At 33.2% G+C, this 21,151-nt stretch overlaps 3 protein-coding genes across 5 annotated transcripts in view; all 3 read right to left on the minus strand.

Annotated features, from left to right (window-relative positions):
• The window catches only part of LOC125854978 (mediator of RNA polymerase II transcription subunit 15a), a 162,868-nt gene that overhangs the window by 83,243 nt on the left and 58,474 nt on the right, over positions 1-21,151 (minus strand). The window lies entirely within an intron of this gene.
• LOC125854980 (mediator of RNA polymerase II transcription subunit 15a-like) overlaps positions 1-21,151 on the minus strand; it is a 129,533-nt gene that overhangs the window by 61,117 nt on the left and 47,265 nt on the right. The window lies entirely within an intron of this gene.
• LOC125854983 (putative UPF0481 protein At3g02645) lies at positions 12,546-15,956 on the minus strand. Its single transcript, XM_049534612.1, has 4 exons — positions 15,828-15,956; positions 15,212-15,275; positions 14,546-14,644; positions 12,546-14,016 (listed from the first exon to the last, which is right to left on the minus strand). The coding sequence occupies exons 3-4, from the start codon at positions 14,621-14,623 to the stop codon at positions 12,724-12,726; spliced, it is 1,371 nt and encodes a 456-aa protein (XP_049390569.1). The 5' UTR covers positions 14,624-14,644; positions 15,212-15,275; positions 15,828-15,956; the 3' UTR covers positions 12,546-12,723.

Raw genomic sequence — 21,151 nt, forward strand, 5'->3', positions numbered from 1 at the left:
TCCCCAATTCGGTGCTCAATACTAGTCCCAAAATATACTTTGGCTCATTAGTGTTTTAAACACATCTTTCTTTAATTGAGATAATTACTCAAAACTTAGCCCAAAGGCTCTTTTTGAAATCATAGTTCCTTTCTTACTTCAATTGTAAAAACATTTATAAACTTCTTTGGGAATACTTAGTTTCCTAATAACTTTTGAGAAATGAACTTGACTCTATACTCTTGGCTTAACTTGAACTCTATACTCTTTACTTAACTTGAAACTCAATACTCTTTACTTAAATTGAAACTCTATACTCTTTACTTAAATTGAAACTTGAGCCTTGAACAAAGTTAAAATGTTCAATAAAGACTCTTGAAAAAAACTTTAAAGACTTGCTTCTTAACTTTTAAACTAGACTCTAACTTCACTTGACTTGGATCCTAACTTTCTTGAATTGAATTATGGATTCAAGAGTAATGATTTGGGTTTGGAAGGACCCCATGATGTTTAGGAATAATTTAGGACAACTAAACTTAAGAAGAATTACGAAATTAAATTCTGAAAACAGTGGAGTCCGCGTCCTGTCCGCGACGCGGAGCAGATTTTGTTCACAGAGGGAACAAGTCTGCGACGCAGACTTGTTTCATGCAAGCTGCCCGACTTTTCTCCTTCATGTTGCCAACTCTAAACCCTCTTAACTTCAAAGGTTCCAGCAGCAAACACTTGGGATCATAAACCCCTCAACATACAGTGGATTTCAACTCAAAAACACAACTGGAAACATGTACTAAACCAGCAAGAAACTTCAACAACACAACCACAAGAATTCAACAATCACAACCCAACAACTTCAACAACACAACCAATCTTTTCTCGGAAATAAAACGAGTTTGGCGTGTGGGGGAAAGAACCAACCCAACACTATGAACTCACATACCTTAATAGGGATCACCCCCGACGAAAACCACGATGATCTTGACGAAATCCTTGCTTCTTCTTCTCTTTCTCCTCTTCTTTCTCTCTTCTCTCCAAAACCCTAACTCTCACTTTTAAAAAGGGAAAACTGATTTGAAATCAGTCTAACAGCTCAATATAACCAAAAGAATTGGCTAGGGAAAAGACCAAATTACCCTTAAAATTTTCGGACTAAACTGCCCTGTGCGATTGTGCCAACAACCCAACTTCCAAAGGGCATAACTCACTCATACGAACTCGGAATCAAGCAAAATCAGGGGCGTTGGAAAGATCATTCCAAGGGCTTTCCAGACATAACTGTAAATTCGCCTAAATCATTCTGAGCAAGGAGTTATAACTGTTTGAAGTTGACAAAAAAAAACTCATTTTTTTCCCATACTAAACTAAATTTCCAGATTCTGACTTCTTCAAAAAAAAGACTAATTCCAATTATAAACTTCTTCATAGTTATTTCAAATTGCACGACGTTACAATTAAATAGGACAAAAACTCTCGCAATTGATGAATAAAATGGTTGTACCACTTTTTGTAAATATAAATATAGACAATGAAACAATTACATATCTTTTCTAAAGAATTTGGTGATGAAGAACTAGAGTAAAATGAAGAATTAATAACAAAACGCATAAACAATTAGAATCAAATCTTTTTGGTTTTAAGATTAAAAAAATATTTCATTTCATCTTTGGATAAAATATTCTTTACAACTTATCGTAGGGCATTACCCACTCAAAAACACTTATATCATCAATTGTTCAGAAGTAGATTATTGATGTAGTTCACCACCGCGCGAAGCGCGTGCAATTTACCTAGTTCAATATATATAAGAATTAACTTAAAATGTTTATTGTTTAAATGATTTAATTTTCCAAACGTCAGTGTAAAATACTAAAATTATACTCTAATATATATATATATATATATATATATATATATTACTGTCTTGTTCAAAAAAGGAGAGAAATTATATATCAACTAAAATCAATTTAAATTACTTATATAAGGAATTGGTCATGAATTAAAGTATAATGAGAGATTCAAAATGATGGTTCATATACTGAAATTATAAAATAAAATAAAAGAAGAACAAGGAGGAGGGGGAGGGAGTGAAGTTAGGCATATAAAATAAGGGAAATTTTTTAAAATGTCAATATTTTGACATTTAATAGGACCCCTTAGCCACACTTTTAATATTTATTTAAAATGTCAATATTTTAGTTTGTTATGTATTTGATTTATGTATTTTATATTTGTTTGATTTGCAAGAATACAATTATTTAATAACAGAAAGGAGAAAATCAGGGGTTAAAATTCTCATCATTTACAATTTCAAAGAAATCTCCTTTCTCATTCGATTGGATCAACTTTCTTTTTTATTATATTTTCATCGTTATTGTATACCAATAATTTTTACATGTTATGTGCTCACTTTACCATTCAAATTAAAATTGGTAGTTTACTTTAATAGTGAAACTACAAATTGTATCTCACCGATAAAAATTATATTACATGACTATCAAATATATTTTTCTTTTATTTGTATTACAAAAATATTACTGATTGTATCTCAATATAATCTAATCATTACATATAAATATGATTTATGAAAGGATACAAGATTCTGGAAAAAAATAGCATACATGGTAGAAATAATAAAATCTGTCGAGGAAGGATATAATATTCTAAAAAAAAATACAAATTGACTATGAAAGAAATAGGGATACAAGATTATGGAAAACAAATAGCATACATAGTGAAAATAATACAATCTGTTGAGGAAAGATATAATATTCTAAAAAAAAAAATACAAATTGACTGTGAAAAAAATAGGATACATCTATGCTTAAGAAATACAAATCAATTTGACATACCTATTTGAATAACTACAAACTAAAAAAGAAATACAATGTTTTAAGTAAAAATACAAATGACGAGTAAAAGAAAAATAATAGAAAAACAAAAAATTAATATGAATACAATTTTGCAACCTTCTTCTCTGGCTCTCTCTTTCTTCTTCTTCTTCTTCTATGTTCTTTTTTCTGATTATTTTTCATCAAACCCAAGTTTGAATTCGTATTTACTTGTGCATTAGTAACCCTATAAGCAAAATTCAAAATTATTAAATATGAATGTATAAAAAATCAAACAATATATGATGTATGGATGCTAATGTAGATTACTACAATCTACTAAATCTCAAATATGAAAATAAAATCACAAAAAAATCAAACAATAGTGTTTAAATGACGAAAAATCTAAAATACATAAAAGAGGAAAATCTCAAAAAATACTTGGTGAATCTGAAAACAAACTCACAAAAAAACCAACAATAATGTTTAAAAGACGAAAAATTTGAAATACAAAATATTTGGTGAATATGAAACCAAAATCACAAGAAATCTCACAAAATACTGTTGACTTCAAATTTACCTTTATTAATGGGTGAAAATCTTTTGAGTTAATTGTGAGATTTCTTGAACAAAGTGTAAGAAATTAGATGAGTTGATTTTCTTAGTGAAAAAGGGAAGAGAGAGAAATGAATTGTCATGCCCCGAGCCTACACCCTGAGCGGGACTAGCACTTGAAAACCATTGCTGGCCCCAAGTGAACCCTTGGTCTGGCTTATTAACTCAGCGGAAGACTTAAACTAAACAAAGATAAGTTCATATAATAAACTAGAATGTTATAAAGGAACATTCAACTGGCCAGTAAGGCAAACTCAAGTCTCAACATGGAATAATGAAAATGAAAAGACTAAAAACTAACATCTGACTGTCTATGAAGCCTCTAATAACAACTGAGATGGATGTTGGGACAGACCCCACAACATCCTAATAAACTAAACTAGAAAATAATGAAATGGATCCTCCGGAAAGCAAGGAAGCTCACCAACTGACTCGGAGTGCTGAACCTGATCAACGAAGCGCTGGATGTTGATCCTGGTTACCTGTGTCTGCATCATAAGACAATGCAGGTCAACTGACATCAGTACGAGTATGCGAGTTGGAATGCTAAAATAACATAGGCTAGAAAGAATCTGAGAGAAACTGAAGAACTTACTTGGCTCAACTCAACTCAACATGATTGAACTCATTTCATTATAAAGTAGTTTAAAAGCAAGTGCAATACAAAGAAAAGTTGTTTAAAAACATGATATCAACTCTGTGTGTATGCATGATACAAATAACTTTGAGATGTATTTAAAAATACAATAAACTGATGTATATAAAAATACAATAACTTCTATGGGAGTTTCTCTAACCGACAACCATCACTTAAGAGCTGTAGTAATGATACAACGATCTACCTCACGCTGCCAGCGCATCCTATACCTGGCCAAATGTATAGGACCTGAACTGCCTAATGGATCCACTAGTCTATTTCGAAAGGGGTTCATCTAAAGAGTATGACCCATTTCTACCCATGATGGCTACATGGTTTTATGGAGACGTGAGTTATCTGAACTCATGCCCGCCGCCAATTCGGTGCTTAATACTACTCCTAAAATATACTAGCTCTTATGTTTTAAAAGCATACTTCTTCTGTGATTTGAGATTAGTGCTCAAAACTTAGCTCAAAGGCTATCTTGGAAATCTCCGTTTTCCTGCTTGCTTCATTTAGAAAGTAAATATTCTTTTCTGAAAACTAGCCCGAAGGCTCTTTGGAAATCTCAGTTTCCGTTCTTATTTAAATGTGAAAACATTTTAAATCTCTTTGGGAATACTTAGTCACCATATACTTTTGAAGAAATGAACTTCAAACTTTACTCTTTACTCAACTTGAACTTTAAGTCTTAAAACAAAGTTAAAAGCATTTGCAAAAGACTTCTTGAAAAGACTCTAAGAATTTCTTAGACTTGGCTCTCGACTTTCCTTGAATTTAAATATAGGAATTCAAGGTTATGATTTATGTTTTTGGATGATTTCTAGATGTTTAGAAGTCATTTAGAGTAGTTAGAATCAATGGAAAGTGTTAGTACACTTTAGAAGAACTTAAACAGGCTAGACGACGGAAAACTGACGAAAAACGACAATTTGGGCGCATCCCGGGCGCGCTGCACCAGCCCCAACTTACTGGGGCTCAAATCTGGCGCACTGCTGGCGCGCTGCCCCAGCCGCTCGGGCGCATCTGGGGCGTGTCGCGCCAGCCTCCCTTCAGGCAAAATTTTGACGAACTTTTGCTCTCATTTTCTGATCCTTTATCGTTTTAATCCGATTCTTTTTTTCTAAATTTCAATTTAGATTTATGTACCCAAATCATATACACAAGGATCTAGCTCAAGGAACTCAAGAACTAACAACTGAGTCATCAAGAACTCCTAAAAACTCAACTCATGTTCAAGAACGAAAGTAATTCAAGAACCACATTCAATAACATTCAAAATCCAATCTTTTTTAGATGAAATCGTTGAATCAAACATGCTTGGCATGTGGGTGAACGAACCCAACGTTGAGATAGACTCGCATACCTTAATTGATTGAATCCTTGGCGAAATTCGCAAGCAATTCCTTACGACGACGACGAATCTAGCTTTTTCCTCGTTTCTCTTTTCTTGCGTTCCTCCTCCAAAACCCTAGCTCTATTTGGTAAATGTATAAACTGATCTAATTAAGTTTAGACCCCTAATTAATTACCAAAAACGAATTAAAATAAAAGGGTAAGGAAAAGACCAAACTACCCCTTAAAAATCCGGATTGGACATTTCCTTAATCCAACAGCCCAACTTTCAAAGGGCATATCTCACTCATACGAACTCGGAATTGCGCAAACTTGGCGGCGTTGGAAAGATCATTCCACGATATTTGCAACCATACCTGGAAGTACATCTAAATCATCCTGAGCTATGAGTTATTATCATTTGAAAATGACCAAAACTCAACTTTACTTGCTTAAAATTTTCCAGATTTCCCATATACTTTCCAAAAACGAAAATTTCCAAATTTAAACTACATTCTAACTATTTCTAGATGTGGGATGTTACATGAACAATTTGGGGTAAAACCTAGAAATGGGGGTAAGTGGGTAATGAGGGTATTTTTTATAAAAAAATTTACCCTACATGGAGTAAAAAAAAAAAAGGTCCAATGTGAGCCTAATTTGAGAAATAAAAGGAAAGAATTTTAATTATATTAGGATACAATTATTTTCTAAAATATGGACATATTGGCATTTTAAATAATTATTTTAAAGTGTAGATGTTTTTAATAATTATGTTAGGGATTGTGACTAGTTTGCTTAAAGGAAGAAAAGAAAAAGAAGAAAAAAGATAAGTGAAATTGATGAGTTATGTAAGTATTAAATTCTGCATAAGTAATATCATATTTGGTAGTTGGTTAGGAGGTGAATTATTCATTCAAAAATTATTACGGTGTCTGATTTGTAATTTTGAAACGCATAGCTAATAAATGTTAGAATTATAAGGGAGGCCTTATTTTTGTAGTATAAGTGTCCTAGAATAAGTAGGCAATAAGGAGGGGAAATATGTATTATCCCATTTAGTAATTAAAGATGTAGCTATTTAGGAGGAAATTGGTTTTCTAGTAACAATAAGTCTCGATGTGCAATGTTTATCATACAGCTTGTACTTATAATTTTGTCTTTTCTATTTAGGCATCATTTCACTATACTCTCGAATAAACTCAACAACGAAACATCCATTTAGTAAAAGTATTTCTGAAAATTTGCATATGATATCATTGTTCAAGCTTACTATAATGAGGAAACACTCACTCAATTAACAATTCTGTTACATAGTTACAATAAAGATTACTTCATAATATTACCAGTAAAAATCAGAATAGTCTGTATAACTGTAACTCTGTGAGTACAAGAAGTGTTATAGCTGCCACAAGGACTTGAGAAATACTCGTGCCTTAAACTAGCCTTCATTTGACTCCATGACGTATCACAATGTGGAATCAATTTGCTGCATTCTTTTATGTAATAAAAGATTGTGATTTCCACCCCATCTAAAAGTTTCTTGAAGATGCTGGCCACTTGTTTGTCATTTTTGTTTACATCCCTACTTTATTCAAATAGGGAGAGACGTTATGGTGACTCGAAAAATAATCAATTAAGTCAATTTTAAAAGAATTTTAAAGAAAAATGAATTTTAAAAGAGTCGCCACCTCATTTTAGGAAAATACTAGAAAATCATTTAAGTGATCCACGAAACCAATAGATTCTAGGTAAGGGGTTCAAGTTATTCCGAATGTAAGGGGTTATGCATCCTTCGAAATCACAAATGTGGTTCCCTATTGAATTCATTTTTTTCAAATTGAGGAGGAGATAAAACAATATACAAGTAAAACAAATATGCGATATTCATAAGTAATAAAATAAAACAATAATATAAGGCACGGCCTAAAGTTTACCTAACATTGATATATACAAAATAATAAATAAACAATATAATTCGAACTTCATTCGAATAGCTCCAATGAGAAGCAATTATGTGTACCTGTAAAGACGCTTAGTAAAAGTGTTAGTACCAAATAAATATGAATAAAAATAAATGAATTATATAATAACTTAAAAATAAAAATCCTCCTTATTAACATGGGAGGCTTTGAAAATCAACGGTAATTTCTTCATCGGTCAATTTTAACAAACAAATATATAAACTTGAACTAAAATTCCGTCTTTTAAAATGAGGAGGCCTCAAAAATCGACGAAGTGAATTTTTCATTGGCTAATTTTAACATTTACTTTTCTAAATTAACTAAAATCTAAGAATAAATAATATGTGAATCAACATGGGAAAATTGTATACAAAACAATATCAAAAAATTGACAGAAAATATAAAACAGTGATTTGACAAAGAAAGAAAACGTAACATTAAACAATAATTAATACTTAACAACAGCCACCATGAAAGAGTAATATCGAAATTTGTTCATCATTTAATATAATAAAATGTACTACAAAGTAAAATAACATTAAAATATTAAAATACTAATTGACAAATAACCCAAAATAACAAACAATAGCATAATAACAAAACAATACCCAAAATAAAAACAGAAAATACAGGAACAATATCAACCCAAGTGTCATCAAAAATATATATGAGCAGCCATCAATCAACCAAATTAATACAAAATTAGTCAAAAACCACAAAATAAGAAGAATTGAAATTTTAACAACTGTAAGTATGGCACAAGATCAGATTCCAACAATATCATTAACAAGATAAAACAAAAATAAACATTAAAAGAGATTGAGAAAAGGATTTTACAGTGGTGATGCGTTTTTGTTTGGTTGTTTGTGGCCGGAGCTCCGGCGTGAGTTTGGGGAAGTCATTAAATCTTGTATGTTGCAGCAATGGAGTCGTTGACTTCTAGTTTGCCGGCTTTAGCACTCGTAGCTCACTGGAGCTGGTTCGTTGCTGTCGAAAAAGAGAACAGAGGCAATAGTGGGTTTGGTGTTGCTTTGCTGTTGTTTGGAGTTGGTTCGCGAGCTCAGAGCTTAGAGCTCCTGTTCGCTGGAGCCGTTTCTGGTTTGGAGCTCAAAAATCGACTTTCGCCGGAGTTTCTGGGGTAACGGGAAGAGTAGAGGTCTAGTGGTTGTTTTAGGTGGTTGTTGGTGGTGGTCTAGTTGTTGTTTGGTGGTTATTTGGTGGCTGTTTGGTAGTTGTTTTAGCTGGAGAAGAGGAAAGGGGAAATGGGGTCGTTTCCGATGACTATTTCACCGAAAAAAGAAGAAAACGAAGAAAGTTTTGGGGTTGTTTGGCTGGCTGGTTTTCTGGTTGATTTTTGTTTGGCATTGGTGCATTCGGGGTTGTTTGCCGGAAAAATGGGGATGGGGTTTAGACGGAGTTCGGTTGTTCTCCTGTTTTTTGCTGTTGGTTTCGAGAAGGTGGAGCTTGCCGGAGATGGCTGTTTGGTGCTGTTTTAGCTGCTGCTTGGTGGCTGTTGGTGGCGTAGAGAAGATGGTGGATTGCTACTGATTTGGTGGCTGAAACAGTGGAGGAAATGAGAGATGTTTGGCCGGAAAAAGGTGATAAACGGAGGTGGGTTTTGTTTGTCACCGGTGGAGATCTGGTTGGAGATGAAAAATGGAGCTTGGATGTGGTTGTTTCCGATTTGCTGGCAGCAACAAGAAGAGAGGAAGGAAGCTTGGGTTTTTGGGTCAGGGTTTTGTATTGTCGGAGCTTCGCCGGATTCCAGAGTGGTGGCATCCGGAAAATTAATGACTAGTGAAACCCTCTTATGGATACAATTTTGAAAATTCCAATCTTAATCTAAAAATATTTCACCATTCTTGACTTAATGACTAAGCTATTGTTTAAATAGGAAATTAAAAACTACTCATATTACAATACCATTATCTTAAAACTGTGGGCCAAAACAACCAGATAATACAATATCTGTGTATGAAATCTTATTCATATTTTAATGAATTTCTAGACTGTGCAAAATATCAAAATTAATATTAATAAATGTAACGAATAAAATCAATATTAAAAAATGTAATGCACGTAATCAATGACATGTAAAAAATGCAATTTAACAAAAATAAATGATTTAATCAAAATGAAAAAATATTTGAACTTAGTCAACTGATTGTGACAAAAAATAATGTAATTAAAATTAACTGATAAAAAATTATGAAATTTTGACAAATAAGAATAGTTATCGATAAACTTATTTTAAATTATAAAAAATATATTTTGAACTATTAAATAAATAAAACTTAAAAGATACGAATTTTGAAAATGTTAGGCTAAAATTGAATCTCAATAATCTCCTATGTCCTTTAGAATGATCTTCTTTTTGCGAAGAAACTTCACATCTCTATGTGAGCCAAGTACCAATCACAACTAAGTTTCAGAATCAATGCAAATATGTATGCTTACGCAATGATAAGGAGATGGCAACTTTCATAGCAATTCATAATCACTCAATCATAGTATTTCATCAATAATGTATCTACATTACCACTCAAATCATTCACACCACCATACACATCAAATTATCATCACGATGCCTTTTTCATTATCCGTCTTTTTATTATCATCTAGATCAATCAATGTGAACAGTTCAACCCATCAACATTTCTCATTACTCCCCAAGCTTAACAAAAGTATAGAAATTCACTTGCCTCAATTTAAGCACACAATCACTCTGTAACATGAGATTTCTTCCTTCTCTGAGTCTCCAAATCAATACAAGCTATTCAAATAAGAAATCACAATAAAAATTCGGAACTATCAATGCCCATAACATTTTTTTTGTAAAATAGGGTCAAATCGATCCAAAAACCCGATTCCAAAAATGAAGTATAAATCTGATTTTTTTTTTACATCAAAGCGTTATTCAAGGAATTCAGAAGCCAACAGTGAAAACCATTTCAAAAATGGAGTTGAAACCACCCCTCAATAATTTCAAACCTTGAAACTCAAAATCCTTATTTCGATATTAAAAATCATAAAGAGTTCATGGGAAATGAAGATTTAAGTCTACTATTACTTACCCAAAAGATTTATCACGAAATTCCCCTTTGAAATGGCCTCTCAAGAGTAATACAAGTCTGAAAATGGTGAAAAATAGAAAAGAACCCTGAATTTTAGAATTATAATACTATCAGGGGTCCACCACGAACACGGACCCCTGTTTGCAAATGCGGCCACTTGGACAAGATTAACTTTCCACGAATGCAGGAGCTTCTCCGTAAACACGGATACTTGACTGCTCGATCCTCCATGAACGCGGGAACTCCTCCATGAATGCGGAGATCTGTCCTCTGACGCCCCAAGAACGTGGTCCACACCTCGCGAATGTGCGGGGTCATCAGATACTATTACAATTCACAAGGCACAAAGATTATCGAAAGGACCCTGGAGATTCATTCGAAACCCCATACACACAAACCAAATATGCTACCCAACTAAACTCGACATTCCAGACTCAATAGAACAATCAAAATATGAATTCTAGGTCTCCTTGATTCGAAATTTTGTGAAAGTCATAATAAACCAATATAATGCCTAAAAAGACTAAACCAAGCTCGGAACCTCAGAAAATTTAACCAAGACCTCTCCTATGCCTAAAATCATTCCCTATATCCAATGGAACCATTTAAAATCCAATTTAAGCATCTGAACTCTGAATGTTGACCAAAGTCAACTCAATGGCTAAAATTCCATAAACTCCCAACTTAAGATCTCAAATCGATAAAACAACTCTGAATCTGAAACCAACAACTATCTTAGACCATATTCTACATTTAGGTGCTGATAGAATTGGTAAAATTTCATTCAGAGACTCAAAATTCCGATTGACACTAAAAACCATTTTAAACAACTTATGCCTTTAAAAACTCAAAACTTTAAAAAATCACGATCTTTTACTCAAATTTCGAAACCAACTTCATAAGCTGATCATAAATGACTAAGGACAACTATTGAAAGGGGTAAAATGGTAATTTTATGAGAATTTATAAAAATTACCTTCCAAGTCATTACCGATCATTTATTGGGGGTAATATTATGGAGTATTAAATTGAGGTTTCTATACACAAACTCTTAAATTTTAAATTTTGAATGAATGTGCGTTCAAGCAACCGTTTCTTCTAAAATTTGATATCAAGTTTAGTTGAAGAAAAACACTTTTAGGGTGTGTTTGATACGATAGGAGATGGTATTTTTTTCTAAAAAATAAGTGAGTTTCTTATTTATTAATTGAGCTACCTAGTGCCTTTTGATGGTGGAAAGTGACAAATATAGATACTTGAAATAAACTAATTAACATTCAACTAGAAAACCCAATACAAAAGGGGGAAATATAATTAATGAACTCATAATAAGATCATCAACACACATATAAAATACTCCATATGTTTCACAAAGAGTGACCTGGTTTGACTTGGCACAAAGTTTTAGAAAAAAAAGTAGACTTTTGAATCTTGTGGTCCTAAATTAAAATTATGTCAAATGTACTAAATTGCCCTTCAATCTTGTGGCTTTAAATATGCCACGTGGAAAGATGAAATTAAAATGTTACCAAAAAAGGAAAGAGGTCATTATTTTTGATACAGACTAAAAGGGAAAGGGGGTCATTCTTTTTGAAACGGAAGGAGTACATATTAACATTCAACTAGAAAACCCAATACAAAAGGGGAACATAGAATTAATGAAGAACTCATAATAAGATCATCAACACACATAAATACATGGAGGGAGTTGTGAGGAAACACTACAATTGAGATAATTACTAGCAGAGGCGTATCTAGGATTTTCGCAAGATGGGTGCATAATTACAAAAAAATGTATCTTAAATATAAATTTGATCGGTTTGACTTTTAGGTTTTTAATATGAACCATTAAATTTTTAAAATTATAGGTCCAAAACATATAATGCTACTAGTTTTAAATTTTAATATACACATTTGATTTAATTATATAAATTTTTTACAGTGCTAATTATTTTAGGAATTTTAAATGTAACACACTTGAAAATTTTGAAAGATTAATGGAAAAAAAACAAAAGAATAATTAGTTGAAACGCCAAAAGTGTAATCAATAACCACTTAGAGATGTGTTAGTAAAAAACAAGATAGATATAAGATTTAAATTTCTATCCTCACTTAGAGGGGTGCACCCAATCATCATCGTATTATTATATGATACTTTGAACATGGATTCACACATCTATATTTAAATATTTTATAAAAAATATAACACACTATATATGATCTAGAGAGGAGAGCATGGATTCACGTGAACCCACGGCACACCCTCTAGATACGCCCCTGATTACTAGTACTTACTTCTTAAGAGGACCTGTGAAAGTTAAAATAGTTTGTATAGTTGTGAGTACTAGGAGTATAATGGCTGCCACAGTTGAAGCTCCTACCCAAGGACTACTAAAATAATTGTGCATTAAATTTGCCTTCATTCTATTCCATGGTTTTGCACGATGTTCAATTGCTTTTTTGACTTCTTTTTTGTAATAGAAGTTGGAACACGTAGTGACCCCTTTTCCGATTTTGTTGAAGAGGCTAGCAACTTCTTTGTCCTCTCCTATCCAGTTCTCTATGATTCCTTTCTGGCAAAGCAAATTCACATCTTTGTCTGAGTCGATAAGATGATCCATGAAAGTTGCATAATCAGTAAAATATGTAGGCACATCAGATGATTGTTGCTCATAAGCAATGAGATTTCGCAGGAGAGTTTCTGTCTCATCTACGACCTGAAAATAAGGGATTGTCATCAATCCATTCTCGAACTTTATATCAAATAAACTTGTCATATTTTTGCCCTTTGCAAAGCTAACTCCAGCTTCGGAAAGCTCGGTTGCATTTGGCATGACCGTAGGACTCGTTAAGTAATCTGTTGAATTTTTCATGGGATTCATGCCATGACATGAAAATATGTGTACTGCATGAAGTAAATGTTTGACATTTTCTGCATTACATTCTATCTCTCCAAAGGATTCAAAGATCGTTGTTGGCCAGTTAACAAAAGCGGGGAACAACGTATTCACCAGTTTTGCCAATGGTAATTCATCATCTTGCTTTGTCATGTCATGAAGCTTGTCGAGGACAAAGAAAGGAAGTTGGTTTTCTAGTAACATCAAGTCTCGGAATATGTAATTATGATTAATATTATTAATCTCGTTTTCTACTTCTGCATATATTCTGTAACACTCTCGAATAAACTCAACCACAAAACAACCATCAAACAACAACATTTCGCAAAATTCAAGACTATCATTACCAAGCTTTTCTATATCTTCGTAACACTTCAGTACTTTCTCCTTCACTTTCTCCAATTCACTGATGTAACTTTTCACATCAAGTCTCTCATTTCGTTGAAGAAACCGTTGTAGGTATAATAGTTTGTACTTTTTCATTGGATCAAGTTGAGCATTCTTCTTATGGTAAGGACCAATAGAGACCATCTTTGGTGTATATGCATCTGGATTTGATTCACGTTGCCACACATTTACTTTAAATATCGTACACGATTTAATAGATGAATTGTCTAAATCCTCAAACATTTCATCAATTCTTTCATTTATGTCGATTAAATGATCCACTTTCCTCCCTTCTTCTATCTGTAAATTTTTAAATGTTTATTAGTAGCACTATGCAATAAGCCAACAATCACGTATTCTCTTAATACTCATTATTTTGTTTTAGGAAAAGAGGCAGTATACCCTTATTAACTTTGCGGTCTAGATCAAATATATATTTCGTTAAAAAAAAAGTAATGCATATATACATTCGTTCTTTAATAAATATTGATGCATATTTACCCCTTTATTAATAGAATGAATTGAAAAAAATATAAAACTAACTTTTTAATTTTAAAAATATCACGTGTCTTTAAAAATTACCTCACCCTTATGCATTACCCCTCCAAACCCGACTCAAATAAAAAGAATCCATAAAGTGTAAAACCACGATTAGTGAATGTGGTAGGACCTCGAGGTAGACTTAAAATTATATGAAAGGAAATATAGTCTGAAAAATTCTACTATCTCTTGAAATTCGTGCACATATATAACAAAAGATTATATATTTAATTGCCAAAAGAAATATGGGTTAATGAAATAAAAAATTAATTATATAGTTGAGAGAGACCTCATCTTTTTTAGTTTGAGACAACAGTGGAATTTGGTCATCATCTATTGGGGCCATCTCAATGGAGTACTGTGCCATCCTTCTTTCGTCAATGGTAACCTATAAAAGACACATTTTCTTGATAAGTTTCAATTCATGATAGATACTATGGCTATTATCATTGAGACGGTGCTGACCAGTTGGATATTGTGTAAATATATGAGAAATTTATCAAAACAATAAATATTTAGCATTAAATAGGACGACTCCATAGCTATAATTTACTTAATTATGGAAAATAGCAAAATGTTAGGGGAAGAGGGAGGAGAGAGGCGAGTGAGATCTGGGAGAAAGAGTGTATTTTTCGCTGATTTTGGAGAAAAATAATACAAATACAAACTGATTTGTATCAACATGAATACATGTTAACATGAGAGAGGCAAGCGAGATCGAGAGAGGAAGGAGAGAGACGAGCGAGATCTCAAGAGAGACAAGAGAGGCGAGCAATATCGAGAAAGGGAGGAGAGAGAATTGTATTTTGTATTTATTTTGCATTGTACTCTGTATTTCTTTTGTATCAATTGTATTAGAAATACAATGAATACAACTGTATCCATCCTCTCTTTTATCAGATACAAATACATAGTGTTTAGCATAGAACAAGAAAATTTAGAAATAAAGAAAGACCTCTTTGGTTTGGATATTTCTTTTTCTTTCTTCTTTTTTGTTTCTAATCTATGAGACCGGTCACCTGTAAATTTATAAGAGAAAATGAGATAAAATATTATTCATATGTAATATAATAATATTTTAATATGTGGCTTTGTGTTGGTCTTTCAACGAACAAAATATTGTTGGCCAATGATGGAAAGATAAGGAGATATTTTTTTCCAAAGTCTAGTGTGACTAGTCAATGATTCCTCAATTTTTTTTTTTGAAGTCGTTAGTGTGACTAAGAGATATTGACATATTTGTTGTACTATAATAATAGCATACACCTTTTAAATTTCTAACCTTTATTTATATTAGAGTTTTGGAAATCATTTTCTTGATATATTTAGTCTGTATAATTTTACTATCAGAAAAATGATATAAACAAATTCACAGGTAATTTAGTTTTCCATGGATTTTTCTATCAAAATAAATCGGATGAAAAAAATCTTCCAGTGCAATTTCAATTTGCATATAAATTACATGCAGATTGTTTTGCAAGAAATAAAAATTCATGAAAAAAATAATAATTTCCGCAAGTAATTTCCCCATGAAAAATCTCAAGTAAATTTATAAAGAGCTCTAAACCTACCCCATAATGGAGGTGCGACACAATATTAAGCTCATCACCACACAAATTAAATAATGAGGAAACACTCACTCAATCAACAATTGTGTTACAACAAAAACTAGTTCTCAACGTCACTAGTAAAAGTTAGAACAACTTGTATAACAATGACTACAAAAAGTGTTGCAACAATTTGAATGTATTCCTTCTTATTGGCAGAAGAGAGGGGAACGAGAGAGGAGAGGGCAGGAGAGAGGATGAGACAGAGGAGAGGACAAGAGAGAGGAGAGGGCAAGAAAGAGGGAGGAGAGGCAAGGGAGATAGGGGGGAGAGAGAGAGAGAGTGTCACGCCCCGAGCCTACACCCTGGGCGGGACCGGCACTCAGAGACCATTGCTGGCCCCAAGCGAACCCTTGGCCTGGCTTTCTTAACTCAGCGGAAACCTACTCAATTGAATAACTCAAGCAATGCAATATTTACAAAACAACTTAACTTATAAAAGTATGGCCATAAGGCAACCAAAATCTCAAAATAGAATATTTACATATAAAAATATAGATGAGAGACTCGAAACTAGCTGACTGACTGTCTGTCTGTCTATGAAGCCTCTAAAAATACTGAGATGGATGTTGGGACAGACCCCGCAACATCCTAAAAGACAAAGACTAAGAACACAAAATAATCGAGTCCTCCGGAATGCAAGGAGGTTCACCACTGACTCTGGAGTGCTCAGCTGGATCAACGACGAGTAGGATGCTGATCCGGGGTACCTGAATCTGCATCATCAAACGATGTAGGCCAACTGGCATCAGTACATGGAATGTACGAGCATGCGAGCGGGAAAACCAAAGCACAACCTAAGCTTGAAAGGAAATACAAGAGAACACTTACCTCGGCTCTGAACGACTCATGATTAACTGAACTCAATATATAAAGCAATAAGACGCATGCAATATATACAGCTTGTAAAATAGTACAAACAACTTAGCTTGTTAAAGATAAAACAATAACAACTCAACTGTACTGATATAAAAATAATATAACTTATGTGGGAGGTTCTTTAACCGACAACCATCACTATGAGCCCTAGTGATGATACAACGCTTTACCTCGCATTGCCCGAGGACCATCCTATACCTTGCCGTGATATAGGAAGCTAACTTTATTTAGTGGATCCACTAGCTTAACTTTCGTGATCATCTAAAAAGTATGATCCGAGAAATCCTATGATGGCGCATGGTTCTTATGGAGAGTTGAGTTATTCAGAACTCGTGCCCCCAATTCGGTGCTCAATACTACTCCCAAAAATACTTTGGCTCATAAAAGTCTTTAAATGCATCTTTCTTTAGTTGAGATAATTACTCAAAACTTAGCCCAAAGGCTCTTTTGGAAAGCATGGTTCCCCTTTTACTCAAATGTAACAACATTTATAAACTCCTTTGGGAATACTTAGTTCCCTAATAGTCTTTTGAAATGAACTCAACTTACAACTCTTGGCTTAACTTGAACTGAGACTCTTACTCGACTTGAAACTGGAGGCTCTTACTTGACTTGATATCTATACTCTTTTACTTGACTTCTAACTTCACTTGACTAGGGACTATCCTTCCTTGAATCGAAATTATGAATTCAAGTTGTTCAATCACATGTGATGGAGGGATTCTTGAACGCTTTGACGTCCTTTAGAGTGTCGGAACACAACTATAAATCATAGGTAGAATACTTTGGAACTTGCTTGAGAAAGTGAGAAAAGGAATGGGGAAACTTGACTGAGACTTCAGATTTTGGGTGACACAGACGGCACCTACGGAAGCCATCGACGGACCGTAGATGGACCTACGGTCCGTACTGCAGGTCCGTAGATCGCGTCAGAGAGTTTTTTTCAAAAATCGATTTTTGAAAAAAAAAGTCTAAGTGTTGACCTACGGTCCTGACTTACGGTCCGTGGATCGATCTACGGACCGTAGGTAGGGCCCATAGATCGATGCCCCAAAAACCCAACTTCTGTCACAACCGACGGTTGACCAGTACGGACCGTCGATTGATCTACGGTCCGTAGGTCAGTCCCGTAGATGGGGATCGACAGCCCAGAACTTCTGCAATTCGATGGTGGATCAACTCAAAAGGGTCATAACTCTTAGCATCGCAATTCCCTCAACATACACTAGGTATCAAAGTAAATATACGACCAAATCACGTCTCACAACGAACAATAATTCAACAACACCACCAACAACATCAATAACAACTAACAACTTCAACACTTCAATAACAATTTCCAATCTCTTCTCAAATCATGGAATAGACTTGGTGTGTGTGGGGGAAAGGATCAACCCACACGAAAAACTCACATACCTTGATAGGGATCACCCCCGACGAAAGTCCACCACGATCTTTACTAAGCTTCTCTTTCTTCTCTTCTTCTTCTTCTCCTTCTTCTCTTGTTTAAACTCAAGAACCCTAACTCTTCTCTTTCAAAAAGGGACAAAAATGATCCAATGATCATCCTAACTCAACAATAAGAGCTCAAATTAAATAATTTGTGAAAGGACCAAAATGCCCTTAAATTTCCGGACGGATTTCCCTTCCAACTGCCCAACTTCTACAGGGCATAACTCCCTTATACGAACTCGGAATTGAGCAAACTCGGTGGCGTTGGAAAGATCGTTCCAAGGACTTCGCAACCATAACTGGAAATACTCCTAACTCATCCTGAGCTAGGAGTTACGACTACTCAAAGTTGGCCAAAAACTCATGTTTTTCCACACTTAGCCAAATTTCCAGATTTTTAATTTATTTTTTTTTTTCCAAATTTCGATCTTCTTCGAAGCCACTTCAAATTGTCAGATGTTACAGAGAGAGAGAGAGAGAAGAGGGTAGGAGAGAGGGAGGAGAGGCAAGGGAGAGAGTAGACGAGTTTGCTATAAAGATAACATATTGCTCTTTTTTGTAATATCTTGAAACTATAACTATTTTTCATAAATAAGTTACTAATTTCAACTAATTTGACAGTTTTTCCTAAATATATTAAAAATTATAGTGGTAGCACAACTTACTTTAGCACTTGAAAGATGTTAAAGGAGGGGGGCTGTATTTAAACACCCGTGTAGTTTAAGTGCTAAAGTAAGTTGTGATGCCAAGTTTATGATGATTTTTATGTGTTTTCTCTTTCAAAAAGAACACACAACTAGTTAACAATGAGTAACCAACAAAAATTGTCGTTAAGTGGTAATTATTTGTTCTTTGTTAATTAACGGCTTTGAGTTTAAATTCTAAAAATAGACTACTTCTAAAATGAGATTTTATATCGCGAATTCAAATTAGTTAGAGTATATCAAATTAAACACTCAATGACCATGGAAGAAAGCAATGATGACTAAGAATCTTTTAAATAAAATATGATTATTCCATTTTAGGTATAAATTAATATAACTAATTGGTAGTGTTTGACATAGAACGAGAAAATGCACAAAATTACCTCTTTGGTTTGACTCTTTCTTCTTTTGTGTCTATTCAATTCTTCCTTCTCATGGATTTTTCATTGGTATGGAGTATCTTTCTATATTATATAGAAGAAAAAAAAAAAGGAGAAGAAATACAGATAATTGAAGTTAGTATTTGGATGCATGTGTAGGGTAGGGTGTGTTTATGGTGCTATCGGTTATTTTATTAAATTTCTATTAATTTATTTTACATAAAAATTAGACTTTTTGAAATAGTCTCATTATCTCGATTTTTCATTAGTATAAGTACGATTAAGTTAATTTTTGATAGTTTTTGTTAAACGTTATGGTGGGAAGGTGTGGAGGACATAAGTTAGGATAGAAAGTTAGTAGTGCGCTATACGAATAGGTAGGCATTTTCTTGTTACACTATACTTTTAGGATTATTCTTGTAGTTTCTTGTTCTTTTATTTCTATTACTATCTATGATTTCAGGTAGTTCAACAATTATAGTATAATTTTATTGTAGTATTGTTCTGTTATATTATATGTTGTTTTTATTACTATCTATTGTCTCTTGTACTTTCATTACATCTTTTTCTAGCTAGATTGCTTTCTTCTTAAGCCGAGGGTCTATATATCGAAAACAACTACCTGACTACCTCACATATAATGTATGTGAAACTTGTGCGATGCATGTGCACAACATACTATATAATTTGTTTGGGGCATTATTTCTTTTTAATATATAGTTTTTAGGTGCCTTGGTCCTGAAGTAATTGCATGTGCATGTGACATAAAAAATCTTAAATAAATTTAATTTTCTATCCTAACTTTGAATTATTGTTTTAAGAAATAATTAGCTCAACTATTATTACGAGTCTCATGTTAAAAAAATTGATTATTAGACGGAATATATTAATTCAATCTGGACATATTATTCGAGGGATAACTTCTCATATGGTACTCATTCAATCAATAGTTATAATTTTAGAAAGTCATTTTTTTATTTTTATTTTTTCAACAAAGAAAGTAATTTTATAAGATATTAATTATGGACCTTTTTGGTTTGATTTTTAACTATTTTTTTCTGGCCTTATTGCTCTTGGAAGTGTCCATAGAGTTTATTTTAGAGCAGCTTTCACATATAGCAAACATAAAAATTATATTTGTATGTTATAGCTATAGTTTGCATAATTGCGTTCTATCGCAAATTTTATGTTTGCTATGGAGCTTTTGATTTGTATAATTCGCTACAAACATCCAATTTTATACAAATTGTTCAGTTTTCACTACTAAAAAAATTGCTTAAAAACGACAAACAGAAAAGGGTTGGACGGCGTCGCTCCAAAAAGCGACGCCTTTTCCCACACTGTCCGTCGCTTTTTGATAAAAATAATTATTTTTAAAATTATTTTACAAAAAGCGACGGACGGCATCTCTTAGTCCGTCGCTTTTTTTCGCGGATTTTTGCGCTAAATATATATATAATTAATAATTATTTATTTAATATATATAGAGACGCCGTCCGTCGCTTTTTATTAAAAATAATTATATATAAATTAAAAAATAACCACGTTGTCTGTCGTTTTTAATTTATTTTATTTTATTAATTAGTTTTAAAAAAGCGAGGGACGGCATCTCTTAGTCCGTCGCTTTTTGGTCAAAATATCTAGTCAACTATTTTAAAAAGCGACGGATAGTGTCTCTTAGTCCATCACTTTTTGGTCAAAATATTGGTCAACTATATTTAAAAAAAGCGACGGACTTAGAGACGCTATCCCTCGCTTTTTATTAAATATCTAAAGACATATTGCCATATTCTTATTTTCCTCTCTTTCTCTTCACTCTTATTCTCTCCCTTTTCTCTCTCTCTCTCTCTCTCTCTCTCTCTCTCTCTCTCTA

The sequence above is a fragment of the Solanum stenotomum genome, chromosome 2 (assembly GCF_019186545.1).
Source record: "Solanum stenotomum isolate F172 chromosome 2, ASM1918654v1, whole genome shotgun sequence".
Taxonomy (NCBI): Eukaryota; Viridiplantae; Streptophyta; class Magnoliopsida; order Solanales; family Solanaceae; genus Solanum; species Solanum stenotomum.